Source organism: Apium graveolens, chromosome 5 (genome assembly GCF_009905375.1).
Source record: "Apium graveolens cultivar Ventura chromosome 5, ASM990537v1, whole genome shotgun sequence".
Taxonomy (NCBI): domain Eukaryota; kingdom Viridiplantae; phylum Streptophyta; class Magnoliopsida; order Apiales; family Apiaceae; genus Apium; species Apium graveolens.
The window spans coordinates 221547177-221563895 of NC_133651.1; the positions used below are offsets into that span (position 1 = coordinate 221547177).

Below are 16719 nucleotides of genomic sequence, written 5' to 3' on the forward strand. Positions count from 1 at the left end.
CAACACCACTTTCACATCGTTTGTTGGAAACGCCTTAACTTCAACCCATTTCGACACATAATCAACTGCCAACAAGATGTACTGATTCTTACGAGACGAGAAAAATGGCCCCATGAAGTCAATTCCCCATACATCGAAGACCTCAACCTCGAGAAGCACATTAAGCATCTCATCCCTTTTAGACATATTACCCACACGTTGACATCGATCACATTTCAAAACAAACTGATGAGCATCTTTAAACAATATTGGCCAAAAGAAACCAACTTGAAGAACACGAGCTACTGTCTTTTCTCCACCATAATGTCCTCCATAAACCGTTGAGTGGCAATCTCGCAAGATACCCCCCCCTTTCGCTGTAAGGAATACATCTCCTAATAATTTGGTCAGTTCCTTGGCAAAAAAGAAACTGCTCATCCCACATATACCACTTCACTTCATGAAGAAACTTCTTCCTTTAAGCATAAGATAAGTCAGGAGGCATGATATTACTCACAAGATAGTTCGCAATGTCTGCAAACCACGATTCTTCTTCTTGCACTCCAAACAGCTGCTCGTCGGGAAAAGACTCATTTATCAATATCTTGTCCAATGAAGTAGCATTAGGATTCTCTAAACGCGAGAGATGATCAGCAACTTGATTTTCAGTTCCTTTTTTGTCCTTGATCTCTAGTTCAAATTCTTGGAGCAAAAGAACCCATCGAATCAATCTAGGCTCCGAGTCCTTCTTTGAGACGAGATATCGAATCGCGCGTGATCACTGAAAACTGTCACCTTAGTCCCAAGTTGGTAAGATCAAAATTTCTCAAAACCATAGATAATAGCCAAAAGTTCTTTCTTCGTAGTAGTGTAATTCAGTTGAGCACCATTTAGAGTCTTACTAGCATAGTAGACTACATGAAATATGTTGTTCTTCCTCTGCCCAAGAACTGCTCCAACTGCATAGTCGCTTGCATCGCACATCATCTCAAAAGGCTCATTCCAATCAGGTTCAGTTATGACAGGTGCCATGATTAAACTCTTCTTCAATGTCTCAAAAGCTGCAAGGCACTCGTCATCGAATTTAAAAGGAACATCTTTCTCTAACAGACTGTACAAAGGTTTTGAAATTTTCGAGAAGTCCTTGATGAAACGCCCATAGAAACCCGCATGACCAATAAAACTGTGAATTCCCTTAAAAGAAATTGGTGGAGGAAGATTCTCAATGACCCCCACCTTGGCCTTGTCCACCTCTAGGCCTTTATTAGAAACCTTGTGCCTGAGAATAATGCGCTGACGCACCATAAAATGACATTTCTCCCAATTGAGAACCAAATTGGTCTCAACACACCTCTTGAGAACGTGTCCCAGATTCTACAAACATTCATCAAAAGAATCGCCAAAGACTGAGAAGTCGTCCTTGAACTCCTCCACAATCTGGCCAATCATGTCAGAAAAGATGGCCATCATACATCTCTGAAATGTGGCTGGTGCACCACACAGACCAAAAGAAACTCGTCTAAAGGCGAAAGTATGAAATGGACAAGTGAAGGTAGTCTTCTCCTGATCTTCTGGAGCGATACAAATCTGATTGTAACCCGAATAGCCATCCAGAAGACAGTAATACTCATGACCGGCCAACCTGTCAAGCATCTGATCAATGAAGGGCTATGGAAAGTGGTCCTTCCTAGTAGCTTTGTTCAGCTTCCGATAGTCCATGCAGACTGTAACACCCCCAGATCCGGGGTCGGGGATCCGGGTCGTCACGGTCTTTCTCTCCACAATATCACTTCACTTAATTAATAATAAATAACCTTATGCTGTGACCCCACACTAACACACACCACAACCCGTTATAGTCTCAGAGATGAAATTACAATAAGTACAAGTCTTTGAATCCACAATTTAAAAGTTATTACAACCCAAAATGATTACTTAATAAGTTTACAATTAATTGCCATTATCTGCCACAAGTTATAATTATACATAATTGATTCTCAAAAGTAGATGGTCTGATCTACAGATAGATCTACCTCTGCAGCTATAGCAGCTATGATCTCAACGAGAAGGCGCGGGGCGCTTCCCACGCTCTTGCGCTGGGTCTGCTGGAGTCTGGCCATCTTTCCTAACTGTTGTTGTGTGATGAAGAAATAAAGCAAGAGTGAGCCTTACAGCTCGCAAGATAATATATAGTGTAATCAATAATGCAAGTATCTAATAGATAACTTACTGAAAACCTTTATCAAAAGTAAGATAATTACTTACTGGATATAAGCTTAAAGGAAGATGAAGTTACCAAATACTTCATTATACTTATATCATTTATAAGGCTACTTGAACTACCACTGTTCAATGTATTATATGTTTTTTTTTAAAAAATTCATCCCATAGATGAGACCACAAGTTAAGACTTGAATAGATTCAATCTTTGAAATATTATTGAATGAAATAAAGTTACGAGATACTTTATTTAGTCCCGATATATATCCACATATATATCTCTTAAACATTTCCTGGAACCTCTGTTATGTAAAGTATGAATAGAGTTTGTAACATCCAATAAATTTCTGGAAGGGAAAAGAATTTTGGCATAAACCCGATATCTTGCTGATCAGGCAAAGATACCAATAAGTAACCTTTTCTACTAGTAGATGGATGAATCCTCCACCAGTCATTACCCTGGCCACATAAGGATCTTGTGCTGGACCGCCACCCGGCCTCTTACGCGTTGATGGACTGCCACCCAGCCACTTACACTTTGATAGACCGTACCCCGGCCTGTCGCTTATGCCGACTCAATTAGATGAGCTTACTTCCCGAACGTTGGGTAAGTAATCAATTCATTTGTTTTCTCAAAACAGCAACCACGTTGCGAATGTAAAATGCACCACAGAGCTGGATCCCCCAGGTTTTGAGCGAGTATTTAAATCCCCTTTGAAAGGAAGATCTTAAATATAAAAATGAGTTTTGGGATCCGCTCTAACTTTTAAAAATCATTTTGAAGACTCGAAAACACTTTAAAGAGTGTTTGGAGTAATGCTGATTTAATGAAGTAAATCAGTCCCAATATATTTAGAAATATCTGAATATTATTATTTGAATAATATTCCCATAAAGAATAATCTTTATAACAATAATTGAAGTAGAAGTTGTAAGACTTATACTTGAAATGAGTATTAAATAATCAGAGATATACTTATACGAAAGTACTATCTTTATTTGAATAATCGAAAATAAGTTTGATTATCGAAACATTATTCTTTAATAAAATAAAGAATATTATTAAATAAGAAGCGGAGTCATAATACCTCGAATGAATATTATAAATAATATTCATTAAATAAAATAAAGGAGTCATACATCCTCAAATGAATATTCAAATAATATTCAATAAATAATATAAAGCTGAGTCATAAGCCCTCGAATGAATATTCGAAATAATATTCAAACATAAAATAAAGTTATCGAATAAACCTTATTCGATTAATAGTTTTGAAAACTATAACCATATATATATATAAATATATATATATATATAAAATTTACTCGGGATCCTCGACTCCCGGTTTTAGAAAATGTTTTCACCTTTGGGTCCCTATACTAAGGGTATATGCAAATTACTGCTATTCTCTAGCATAGGTATTATCAACTGAACCAACAGATATATATGGCAAGAATACGAAATAGGCATGCATATATATACCATATCAGCATGCTTCAATATATCGCAACATTTGCTAATTAACCAATATGCATCTATCACAAGATAATGCATATACATATATACATCACAACAACAGTATAACGGGTAGAAAACTTGCCTGAGCGACTGGGGGTGATAAAAGGCTCGGGACGAGTCTGGTAACCTATAAACAACAAGTAAGTTGGAATTAAACCAAAGTCACTTGTAAATCTATACTTTAACTAACTTAGACTCTAACGCTTGTTTTGCGCTTATTGATTCTCTTAAGTCACTCGAGTACCCTCAGCTCCACCATTTTTAATAAATTAACCATTACGAGTTTTAAGGCGATTCTTTCGCGAGTGTCTTACCAACTGCCTAACACACTTACCATAATTGTTTCATACATTAATTAACCTTTTTTGGTCTTTAACCTATGTTTCAAAGTAAGGCGAGGGGAAAAGTTTCGTTCGCGAAACGCCGTTACTTGAAACGGTCGTTTCTCCTAAACCGTGCATCGGAATCGAATGAACTACATATCAAAACGAAGCTCGTAACATGAGCTATCTAAACATGGCAATGGTAATAATCTAGCAGGGAGTTCTCGGGTCCAAATGTTATGAACAAAAGCAGTCTAAAGTAAATCGGACATTACGACGGCTATGTTTACACGATTTCCCAAATTTAAACCATTCAAAAACCATCACAATTCAACCTCAACCCATTCATACAACCAAAGTCCATCCTTATCACATCATAACAGCCCTATTCAATTCAATATTAATATTTATACTTATGCCTAAGCTTGAATTCAACTATACTTAAGTTCTTTTAACTAAAATAACAAGATTCACCATTCCATTTCACTACCACTCCAACCCACACTCTAAACCACAAGCATTAAGCTACTACATCACCATAATAATCAAAATCATCTTATAATACAAAGGAATCTAGGGTTTGGAGATGATATACCTTCCTTGAAGTGGTGGGAGTAGCTAGGAAGCCTTGAGGAGTCTTAGGAAAGCTTGGATCTTAAAGGAAAAACAAGAAAATCAAGTTAAAATTCTTGAAGTCACTATTCATTATCTTCTTCATTGATTTATTGAAGAAGATTGAGAATGAATGGGGTGCTTAAACTCATGATATGGCCATAACTATGCATAAGGATGATTAGGGAATTATCTTACCAATTTAGGAAGCCTTGATCTTGAGTTTTGAATTTCTTCTTCCTTTGCAATAGTAAAAGCCGAGAGCAATGAAGAAATAATGGCTTGGTTTTCTTTTGTTTTGATGAAGAATGAATTATTTGGCTTGGTTGGTTGTAGTTTTGTTTTTTGTTTTGGTAAATTACCCATTTGCCCTTGATTTTGTGTGGTTAATAATCCACCACATTTCCTTCCTTCCCATGTCATGCTTATGTCATGCTATGATGTCATCTTTCCCTCCTTATCCTCTTCTCATTGGTTGGGTGACCTCATCCCCACTAATCTCTTTGATTAACTTCCTAATTGTTTGCCTAATAACCGCTGATCTGTTATACGGTTCGCTTAACTTTCGTTTTCGTTTATCGTTTGAGGGATCATACCCGGGATCTTATTACTTAGGTTCCCTTAACCTTTCTCAATATATTATATTCCTTTTATGATCCCCTCTTATAATCCTTTAATTTAAATCCTTTTTATCATGTTACCTTATACTCAATTCTTTCCGTACCTAGTGGATTTCCGGGAAAAATCAAAGTGTTCGGAATTGGATTCTGACGATCTTTACATACACTTATATACCATATAGAGTACTAATAAAATCTCAGAATATCCATAACAGAACCCCTACATAGTGTGGCATGAAAAGTTTTCTCATTCAGCAAAAACACTGTTCACAAGGGTTACAAAAAGTTGAAAATTTTGGGGGTTATTACAGTCTCCCCTCCTTAAAAGGATTCCGTCCCGGAATCAAATAGAAAACAAATGGGGGTACTTTTCTAGCATCGCACTCTCTAGTTCCCAAGTTGATTCTTCCACATTATGATTCTGCCATAGTACTCTGACTAGCTTGATCACTTTGTTCCGAAGCACCTGTGTAACAACCCGCACTTCCGGACTATTAAATTCTAAATCGAAAACTAAAAATAAAATATATTATTACTCGATAATTCTAATAGATCACGAAATTCAAAGCAGCGGTCAAACTCAATAATCAAAATCATAAAAATAGAGACGCAGCTCCACAAATCCGATAATAATTGTCTAACAGATAATTAAATTTATTCTCTAAAAACAAAATCTTTATTCTAATTCAAATAGCACAAACGAAGCAGCACAGATCTCCACATAGTTCTCATTCCTTAATCTTAATATGCTCCAAATTCCGAACCTGAAATGTTAAAAGGGGTGAGCTACACAGCTCAGCAAGTACAAATTGACTAACTTTTAAACAGAAAAACAATGGGTGTTTTGATAAAACGATTTTTCTTAAAACAATAATAATTTTGTAAAACATTTTCTAAAATAAATCCAACCCAAAGTTTTATATTTTAAAATTCAGAATTTAAAACAGAACAGAGCAGAATTTATAACAGTACAGATTTTATAACAGATCTGAGCAGAATAAAACAGAACGAAACGATAATTCTTATAAATACCACAGTCTTGATCTACGGCCACACTTTGCCAGTAGCCGGCATCTAATTCTTATTCTTATTCTTTATACCACACTTTGCCAGTGGTCGGCATCTAAAGTTCAATAATTACGCGCCCTTAATAGGTATCTAAAGTTGCACACTTGTGCGCCTACTAAGGGTATCTAAGGCTAGTTCCGGAACTATAGCGTAAATTACGAACGGTTCGAAAACGTAGAGACTGGGTTCTAAAATTCACAAATACTTATATCTTATAATTTCGAAATCAAAGTTTTTATATCTTATATGAAATTAAAAACAGAACTGAAATATCTTTTCGGAAATTTAAAAGTAAGTCAAAAGGTACTTACCTCAAAGCCTGACCAGATCTGAATTTACTCTTTTTGACCCTCTAAACGATATTTTCTTGAAAAACACGAAACACGAAAGCTGAAGATAACGAAAAGACCTTTCTGAAAACTCCAGAATCACTGAATTCTGACTTACGATGAATTTTCTACGAATTTTACAAGACAGCTGATTTTTGCTGAGAAAGTCCTACGAATTTTAATGATAAAAACAAGGAATACGAATATGGTGTATTTATAACGATACAAAACCCTATATCTCAACTAGGAAATAATAATATTTCCTCCTAAAGATTTACAACCTCTCCAAGTAAATTCCATAAATAAAATATTTGATACACAATTACCTAAACTAAAAAAATTTCGATTTTCTAAATTATTCTTACACTTATTTCCACAAATAACAAATCTTTTCACAAATCAACTACCTTGCATAAAATGTTTTCAGAATATTCTAATTTTAAAATATTTATCTAGACAAATTAATATCTAATTTCTAATAAATAAATTAAAAATAAAATTACGAATTTTACATTCTTCCCTCCTTAAAAGAATTTGGTCCCCAAATTCACATAACATAAATAAATTAAATAAGTCACTAAAGAAAAGAAATCATACCTTAATTGCGATAGTTGTCATTTCCTGTCAGCTGAAACACACGTCCTTTGCCCATCTTGTTATCTGCTTCCTTCCTTGGTGGCGGTGGCGGATTGTGCGGACAATTCGAAATCTTATGTCCTACTTCTCCGCAATGAAAACAAGCACCTGTATTCCAACGACAGACTTTGTCCGGATGATTCTTGCCGCACCTGGTACACGTCTCTCGATCACCTTGACCCCCGATGTTATCGTACACGTGTGGCTTCTTGAGTGGTCCCCCTTGAAAAGATTGCCCACTAGTTTGAGTGAACCGCCTCTTATTCCAACTGTCAGACGCCTTTTCAGATTCTGCCAAGCCCCTTTCGATCACTAACGCCTTGTTGAGGACAGCCTCGTACGTCTGAAGTTCAAACGACGCCACTGAATTCCTGATGTCACTTCGAAGTCCCTCCTCTAATCTTCGTGCTCGACTGCTCTCATCTGCTACTAGGGTCGACGCGTACTTCGCAAGCTTTGCAAATTCTGCTTCGTATTCAATGACGGTTCTTCCACCTTGTTGAAGTCGAATGAAGTCCCTCTCTTTCTGCAGACGAACTGTTCTCGGAAAGTACTTGTCCTCTAAAGCCTTCTTGAACTTTGCCCAAGTGTACGGTTCATGATTTTCTTCAAGATTTGTCGTCTCATTCTTCCTCTTTTCCATAAGCCACCAGTCGTAAGCGCTTCCTTGCAATTGGTACACAGCTAAGGTCACCTTCTGTTCCTCATTGCTCCCCAGAAGTCCGAAAGCTTTTTCCATCTCTTGGATCCACATCTCAACGATAGCCGGGTCTGTAGCTCCATCAAAAGTTGGCGGGTTCAAACGCTTGAATTGAGAGACGATGTTGGGCTTCGGTTGCTGATTCACAAGTACAGCTAGAGTTTCAGCCAGCTGGTCAAAGACGTTTCCTCCTTCATCATTATTGCCCTGATTTTCATTGTTGTTCTGATTTTCTCCATCCATCTTTACTAGAACACACAAAACAAATTCTAAACTTATAGTCAATAATCAAAAAAAACACAAAAGTCAAACATATCAAATAATCACACAAATAAATGCCCTAAATCCAAAATAATTTTCTAAGACCTATACGATAGTCTAAAGGATCGCATCCTAGGGAATGTACTAGTCCCATACCTAATACACTCCGAAGGACAGCCTGCTCTTGATACCAACTGTAACAACCCGCACTTCCGGACTATTAAATTCTAAATCGAAAACTAAAAATAAAATATATTATTACTCGATAATTCTAATAGATCACGAAATTCAAAGCAGCGGTCAAACTCAATAATCAAAATCATAAAAATAGAGACGCAGCTCCACAAATCCGATAATAATTGTCTAACAGATAATTAAATTTATTCTCTAAAAACAAAATCTTTATTCTAATTCAAATAGCACAAACGAAGCAGCACAGATCTCCACATAGTTCTCATTCCTTAATCTTAATATGCTCCAAATTCCGAACCTGAAATGTTAAAAGGGGTGAGCTACACAGCTCAGCAAGTACAAATTGACTAACTTTTAAACAGAAAAACAATGGGTGTTTTGATAAAACGATTTTTCTTAAAACAATAATAATTTTGTAAAACATTTTCTAAAATAAATCCAACCCAAAGTTTTATATTTTAAAATTCAGAATTTAAAACAGAACAGAGCAGAATTTATAACAGTACAGATTTTATAACAGATCTGAGCAGAATAAAACAGAACGAAACGATAATTCTTATAAATACCACAGTCTTGATCTACGGCCACACTTTGCCAGTAGCCGGCATCTAATTCTTATTCTTATTCTTTATACCACACTTTGCCAGTGGTCGGCATCTAAAGTTCAATAATTACGCGCCCTTAATAGGTATCTAAAGTTGCACACTTGTGCGCCTACTAAGGGTATCTAAGGCTAGTTCCGGAACTATAGCGTAAATTACGAACGGTTCGAAAACGTAGAGACTGGGTTCTAAAATTCACAAATACTTATATCTTATAATTTCGAAATCAAAGTTTTTATATCTTATATGAAATTAAAAACAGAACTGAAATATCTTTTCGGAAATTTAAAAGTAAGTCAAAAGGTACTTACCTCCAAAGCCTGACCAGATCTGAATTTACTCTTTTTGACCCTCTAAACGATATTTTCTTGAAAAACACGAAACATGAAAGCTGAAGATAACGAAAAGACCTTTCTGAAAACTCCAGAATCACTGAATTCTGACTTACGATGAATTTTCTACGAATTTTACAAGACAGCTGATTTTTGCTGAGAAAGTCCTACGAATTTTAATGATAAAAACAAGGAATACGAATATGGTGTATTTATAACGATACAAAACCCTATATCTCAACTAGGAAATAATAATATTTCCTCCTAAAGATTTACAACCTCTCCAAGTAAATTCCATAAATAAAATATTTGATACACAATTACCTAAACTAAAAAAATTTCGATTTTCTAAATTATTCTTACACTTATTTCCACAAATAACAAATCTTTTCACAAATCAACTACCTTGCATAAAATGTTTTCAGAATATTCTAATTTTAAAATATTTATCTAGACAAATTAATATCTAATTTCTAATAAATAAATTAAAAATAAAATTACGAATTTTACAACCTGCTCCTTCTTATCTATAATCCTTACTGGCTTCTCCACGTAAGTCAGATCTGGTTGCATATCCACCTGCTCGTACTCCACTATGTGTCTGGCATCCCGATGATACTTCCTTAGCATTGACACATGGAACACATTATGAACTTGTTGCAAGTTAGGGGGTAAGGCTAGCTCGTAAGCTAACTTTCCAATCCGTCTTAATATCTCAAAAGGTCCAATGTATCTTGGGCTTAGTTTTCCTTTCTTTCCGAACCTCATTAATCCCTTCCAAGGGGATACTTTCAGCAGTACTAAGTCCCCTACTTCATATTCCTTGTCCTTTCGGGCTAGGTCTGCATATTTCTTATGTCTGTCTTGGGCTGCTACAAGTCGCCCTCTGATAAGATCCACTATATCCTTGGTCCTTTGGACCACTTCGGGTCTGAGCATCTTCCGCTCCCCCACTTCATCCCAGTATAAGGGAGATCGACACCTTCTTCCGTACAGGGCCTCATAAGGCGGCATTCCGAAGCTAGCATGAAAGCTATTGTTATAAGAAAACTCGATCAACGGCAAGTGATCATCCCAACTCCCTTTAAGGTCTATTGCACAGACTCTCAACATGTCCTCTAGTGTCTGGATGGTCCTTTCACTCTGCCCATCCGTCTGTGGATGGTACGCGGTACTCATATTTAACTTGGTCCCCGCACATTCTTGAAAGCTCCTCCAAAATCTGGAGTTGAACCTGGGGTCTCGGTCTGAGACAATGGACGCTGGGACTCCATGTCGCGTCACTATTTCCTTAAGGTAAATGTCCACCAGTCTATCGACTGTGTATCTCTCATTGATAGGAATGAAATGAGCTGACTTTGTCAGTCGGTCTATAATTACCCATATGGCGTCATGATTGGCTTTCGTCCTTGGTAAGCCTACAACAAAATCCATCGCTATCTGTTCCCATTTCCACTCGGGAATCTCCAGGGGTCGTAAAAGTCCACTGGGTCTCTGGTGCTCTGCCTTTACTCTTTGGCAAGTCAAACATTTGTTTACCCATTCTGCTACGTCCCTCTTCATGTTGGGCCACCAGTAATATTCCTTCAAATCCCTATACATCTTGGTACTTCCCGGGTGAATGGAATACCTTGAACTATGGCTTTCATCCAAAATCTCATCTTTAAGCTCTTGAACATTCGGAACCCAAATCCGGTAGGAGTACCTCATTATCCCTTTATCATCTTTCTCAGTATGGATCTTCTCTCCAGTCATTGACTTTCTGCCTTCATTCATTATTTTCTCTTGGCACAATCAGATCTTTTCCAATAACTCTGGCTGCATTGAGATCTCAAAAAGTATTTCAGTTCCGGTTCCGGTTATCTTTACTTCTATTTCCATTCTTTCAAAATCCCTGATTAACTCCTCCGAAGTCGTTATCATTCTGAGTCTTTCCTTTCTACTAAGGGCATCAGCCACCACATTGGCTTTCCCCGGATGATAGAGAATTTCACAATCATAGTCCTTGATTAGTTCTAACCATCTCCTCTGGCGCATGTTGAGCTCTTTCTGCGTAAATATGTACTTGAGGCTTTTATGGTCTGTGAAAATCTCGCACTTCTCTCCATACAAGTAGTGCCTCCAAATTTTTAAGGCAAATACTATTGCCGCGAGCTCAAGGTCATGAGTAGGATATCTAATCTCGTATTCCTTCAGTTGTCTCGATGCATACGCAATCACTCTACCGTGCTGCATAAGCACACACCCTAATCCTTTGTGCGACGCGTCACTATATATCACAAAATCTCCTTTTCCGTCCGGCAATGCCAACACCGGGGCCGTTACCAACCTTTTCTTTAATTCTTGAAAACTGTTCTCGCATTTCTCCGTCCATTCAAACTTCTCTGTCTTACGAGTAAGTCGTGTCAAAGGGGCTGCGATCTTCGCAAAGTCCTGTACAAATCTACGATAGTAGCCGGCCAATCCTATGAAACTCCTTACCTCTGTGGGTGTGGTTGGCCTTTCCCAATTCGAGACCGCCTCTATCTTGGAGGGGTCGACCAATACTCCTTCTTTATTGATCACATGTCCTAAAAATTGTACTTCATTCCGCCAGAATTCACACTTCGAGAATTTGGCATACAACTGTTCCTCTCTGAGTATTCCTAGAGCTATTCTCAAATGCTCTGCATGTTCTGCCTCAGTCCTTGAGTAGATCAAAATATCACACACTTGTCCAAGTACTTCTTAAATACTCTATTCATTAAATCCATGAAAGCCGCTGGGGCGTTGGTTAATCCAAAGGACATTACCAAGAACTCATAATGCCCATACCTGGTACCGAACGCTGTCTTGGAAATATCTTCGGGTTTAATCTTTAGTTGGTGATATCCAGTTCTCAGGTCGATCTTGGAAAAATAAACAGCATCCTTTAGCTGGTCGAACAGATCGTCTATTCTAGGTAATGGGTACCTGTTCTTTATGGTTAGCTTGTTCAACTCTCGATAGTCGATGCACAACCTCATACTCCCATCTTTCTTCTTAACAAATAAAACTGGTGCTCCCCACGGAGACACACTGGGTCTTATCATACCCTTATCCAAGAGTTCCTGCAATTGGATAGCTAATTCCTTCATTTCTAATGGGGCTAACCGGTAAGGTGCTTTTGAAACTGGCGCCGTCCCGGGGGCCAATTCAATAGCAAATTCAATCACTCTATCGGGTGGTAATCCCGGAAGGTCTTGTGGGAATACATCTTCAAATTCGTTGACTACTGGAATATCTTGTAAGTTGGACACCTCCTTCTGCGTGTCCATCACATAGGCTAGGTAGGCCTCATTTCCTTTTCGTAGCATCCTTCTGGCCTGGGCCATAGTCAAAAATTTCTGCGTCTGCCTCTTTCCTCTAAATATAACTTCTTTCTTCCCTGGGATATTTAACTTAACTTTCTTCCCTTTATAGTCTATCTGAGCATCATTGCTAGATAGCCAGTCCATTCCCAAAATTACATCAAACTCCCCTAATTTAAAAGGAATCAGATCAACACTAAAAGATTGCTCCCCTATGCCTATCTCCCAGGCGGGGTGAATCTGGTCAACAGGAATAATTTCATGATTGGCTATTTCTACTTGTAAGGGTTCTATCAAGGGTTCAGCTTTAAGTCCTAATTTACGCGCAAAGTCCCTTGATATAAAAGATTTAGTTGCTCCCGAATCAAATAAAACGTTTGCACTGACTGAATTTAGAGAAAGGGTACCTGCTATCACATCTGAATCTTTCATAGCATCCTGGACTGTCATGTCGAAAGTCCTTGCAGTAGGTGGCTTATTGAAAGCAGCCCTGCTTGCTCCCGAAGCTGCTGGTTTGTTCATTGGGCATTCCCTCTTCCAATGACCCGGGCGTCCACACTGATGACAAGTGGTGGTTGGGCGGGTAATGGGGATTGGCGAAGTGCACTTGTCCGAATAGTGACCCTCTCGACCACACTTGAAGCAGATTACCGGCTTTCCTTTACATTCCCCAGAATGCATCCTTCCACAAGTGTTACAGGCTGGCAATGGGGGTCGAGACTGGTTGGAATAGGACATTCTTGACTTCTGGCCACTCTGGCTCACATTCACGCTCATGGGCCGCTTAAACCCAGTGTTCCTTCCCGGTAGGGACACTGTTCCTCGATTAAATCTAGTTGGGAAGCTCCTTACTGCGGAACCTCCACCCATGCTCATACTTTTCCTCTTTATTCCCTTCTTTTCTCTTTCCTTCTACATCTGTTCACTTCCAGCTTCTACAATTGTTGCCTTCTGCACCAGAGTGGCATAATCCGTAAGCTCAAGGATTGCCACCCTATTCCGAATCCACGGTTTCAGTCCCTGCTGAAACCTCCTAGCTTTCTTTTCCTCGGTGCTCACAAACTCCGGCACAAACCTTGATAACTCAGTAAATTTCGCTCCGTACTCTGCTACAGACAAGTTATTCTGCTTTAGCTCCAAGAACTTAAGCTCCATCTGGTTTTCCATAAACCTCGGGAAATACTTTCCCAGAAACAACTAACTGAATCTCTCCCAGGTTATAATAGCATCTGTCTCCATGTTTTTCTTGGCCTCCCACTAGTAGTTAGCTTCTCCTTTCAGAAGGTAGGTAGCAAATACAGTTTTCTGTGCCTCATTGGTACTCAGAATCTCAAAGGATTTCTCCATTTCCTTTAACCATGCCCTTGCCTCAACTGGGTCGGCTGATCCGTGGAACTCAGGGGGCTTAAGGGACTTAAAAGCCCTGAAAGAGTTTGCCACAACATTGTTATTTCCTTGAGGGGGTGGGTTAGGTTGACGTTCCAAATTCTGCCTTAGGAGTTGCATGAACTGGCCCATGAGATCCATGCCTGGGTTTGGTACTAGTTGCTCAACCTCAGTTTCTCCTTCTTCGGCCTCTATCTCAAATCCCTCAACATCATATGTTTCCTCTTCCTCTTCATACAGGGAGTCATCCTGTTCCACATAATCCTCGTCTTCCTCTTCACTGTGTTCCTGGTTCCTATCATCCTGGTTATGGCTTCCCTGGTCCTCAGATCCAGGGTTCGCCCTAGTTCCAATCTTTCTTGGCGGCATGATTCTGATAAAAATATTATTGGGAAATTCAACGTTAGGTCACAATCATATACAACATTGTGCCTTGCACAGCTCTTATAATGGGGAGAACGTATATCGCAATTCTATTATTTTATGACAGTTCTAATATGAAGTGCAGTAATAATAATGATAAAAATAGTGATCTCGTCACTAAGGAACTGAACCGAAAGGAAACAAATATATACATAATGCGAGAAATACATAGTTTGATCTGGTCAAAAGTACAACAGTGCTACAGCCATCTGTCCCAAAAGTGATACATAAGAGTCTATCTGTCTAGTCAGAAAAAAGGGATGCTATATACAAGTCAACTATCCCGAAAAATTGGCTCTTACTAAGGCCTCGGCTAACTAGACAACTAGACTATTCCATCGTCAATCCTGAATCATACACCGGAGCGGGTCAGCTCCCATACCCTTTCCATCACACGACGGAAGATATAGTCGGTCTGCCGCCTGGAGATCCTACCATGCCTGTCCCCCTGAAGAGATCTGAGTCTCGCTCGGGACGTGAGCTCTATCCCCGTAAGCTCCCTCCGCAAGGATCGGGGTATAGAAGCCCTAGTCTCATAAGCTCGGGTACGCCTACCCGCCCTCTCCACATCCAACTCCCTCCTGGCCTCATCCAGTCGGGCCTCAGCAACAGCCAATCGGGTCCTCAGTACATCCTGAACATAGCCGTGGGCTAATGAAGACTGCCTGTGGGCAGGGTCAAGAGGTGGTGAATCCGGAGCCGCTGGGGGTGCCTCCTCAGTCTGCCTAGGCTCGGAAGTATGGGTCTCTGAGCTGTCATCATAAGGGATCCAAGATAGTGGTGGAGGGGTAGGAGCTCTGACCACCGGAAGTGTGGGTAAAGGGGTACCAGCATACACTACCATAGGTCTGACACGCTCCTCAGCTACTGGGACCTCATCCGGGTCCTCCTCATCTGAAATAACAATGACCTCTGTCTCTGACTCCTCTGAGGGGTCCTCCTCATCTTCCTCCATCTCAGGGTCCTCCTGATCCTCAACATCTAGCAGTGCCTCATCATGCTCACGCTCGAACATCTCAGGGTCCTCTATCTCAGGCGCCTACACATTAAACGAGCTAAGTTACTATCATGATACTTATAAGGGTTCCCGTAAGGGTTTTAACTGTCAGCACTACTTTAAGTAGTCCGACCATGAACTTGGCAAGAGTTCTTATTATCTTTTTGAGTTTGTTATTATATCGTCGCATCATCTCTGAGGTTTATAATGCTTAGCTTTGATACCATTTCTGTAACACCCCCAGATCCGGGGTCGGGGATCCGGGTCGTCACGGTCTTTCTCTCCACAATATCACTTCACTTAATTAATAATAAATAACCTTATGTTGTGACCCCACACTAACACACACCACAACCCGTTATAGTCTCAGAGATGAAATTGCAATAAGTACAAGTCTTTGAATCCACAATTTAAAAGTTATTACAACCCAAAATGATTACTTAATAAGTTTATAATTAATTGCCATTATCTGCCACAAGTTATAATTATACATAATTGATTCTCAAAAGTAGATGGTCTGATCTACAGATATATCTACCTCTGCAGCTATAGCAGCTATGATCTCAACGGGAAGACGCGGGGCGCTTCCCACGCTCTTGCGCTGGGTCTGCTGGAGTCTGGCCATCTTTCCTAACTGTTGTTGTGTGATGAAGAAATAAAGCAAGAGTGAGCCTTACAGCTCGCAAGATAATATATAGTGTAATCAATAATGCAAGTATCTAATAGATAACTTACTGAAAACCTTTATCAAAAGTAAGATAATTACTTACTGGATATAAGCTTAAAGGAAGATGAAGTTACCAAATACTTCACTATACTTATATCATTTATAAGGCTAATTGAACTACCACTGTTCAATGTATTATATGTTTTTAAAAAAAAAGTCATCCCATAGATGAGACCACAAGTTAAGACTTGAATAGATTCAATCTTTGAAATATTATTGAATGAAATAAAGTTACGAGATACTTTATTTAGTCCCGATATATATCCACATATATATCTCTTAAACATTTCCTGGAACCTCTGTTATGTAAAGTATGAACAGAGTTTGTAACATCCAATAAATTTCTGGAAGGGAAAAGAATTTTGGCATAAACACGATATCTTGCTGATCAGGCAAAATACCAATAAGTAACCTTTTCTACTAGTAGATGGATGAATCCCCCACCGGTCATCACCCTGGCCACA

The 16719-nt window shown here is 39.0% G+C and overlaps 1 protein-coding gene across 1 annotated transcript; it reads right to left on the reverse strand.

Annotated features, from left to right (window-relative positions):
- Positions 1-7268: 7268 nt before the first annotated feature.
- LOC141660726 (uncharacterized) lies at positions 7269-8249 on the reverse strand. Its single transcript, XM_074467716.1, has one exon. It carries the CDS (start codon positions 8247-8249, stop codon positions 7269-7271), a length of 981 nt encoding a protein of 326 aa, XP_074323817.1.
- Positions 8250-16719: the final 8470 nt, after the last annotated feature.

Coding starts and splice junctions, on each gene's coding strand:
- LOC141660726 (XM_074467716.1), bottom strand. CDS start 8,249: ATGGATGGAGAAAATCAGAACAACAATGAAAATCAGGGCAATAATGAT.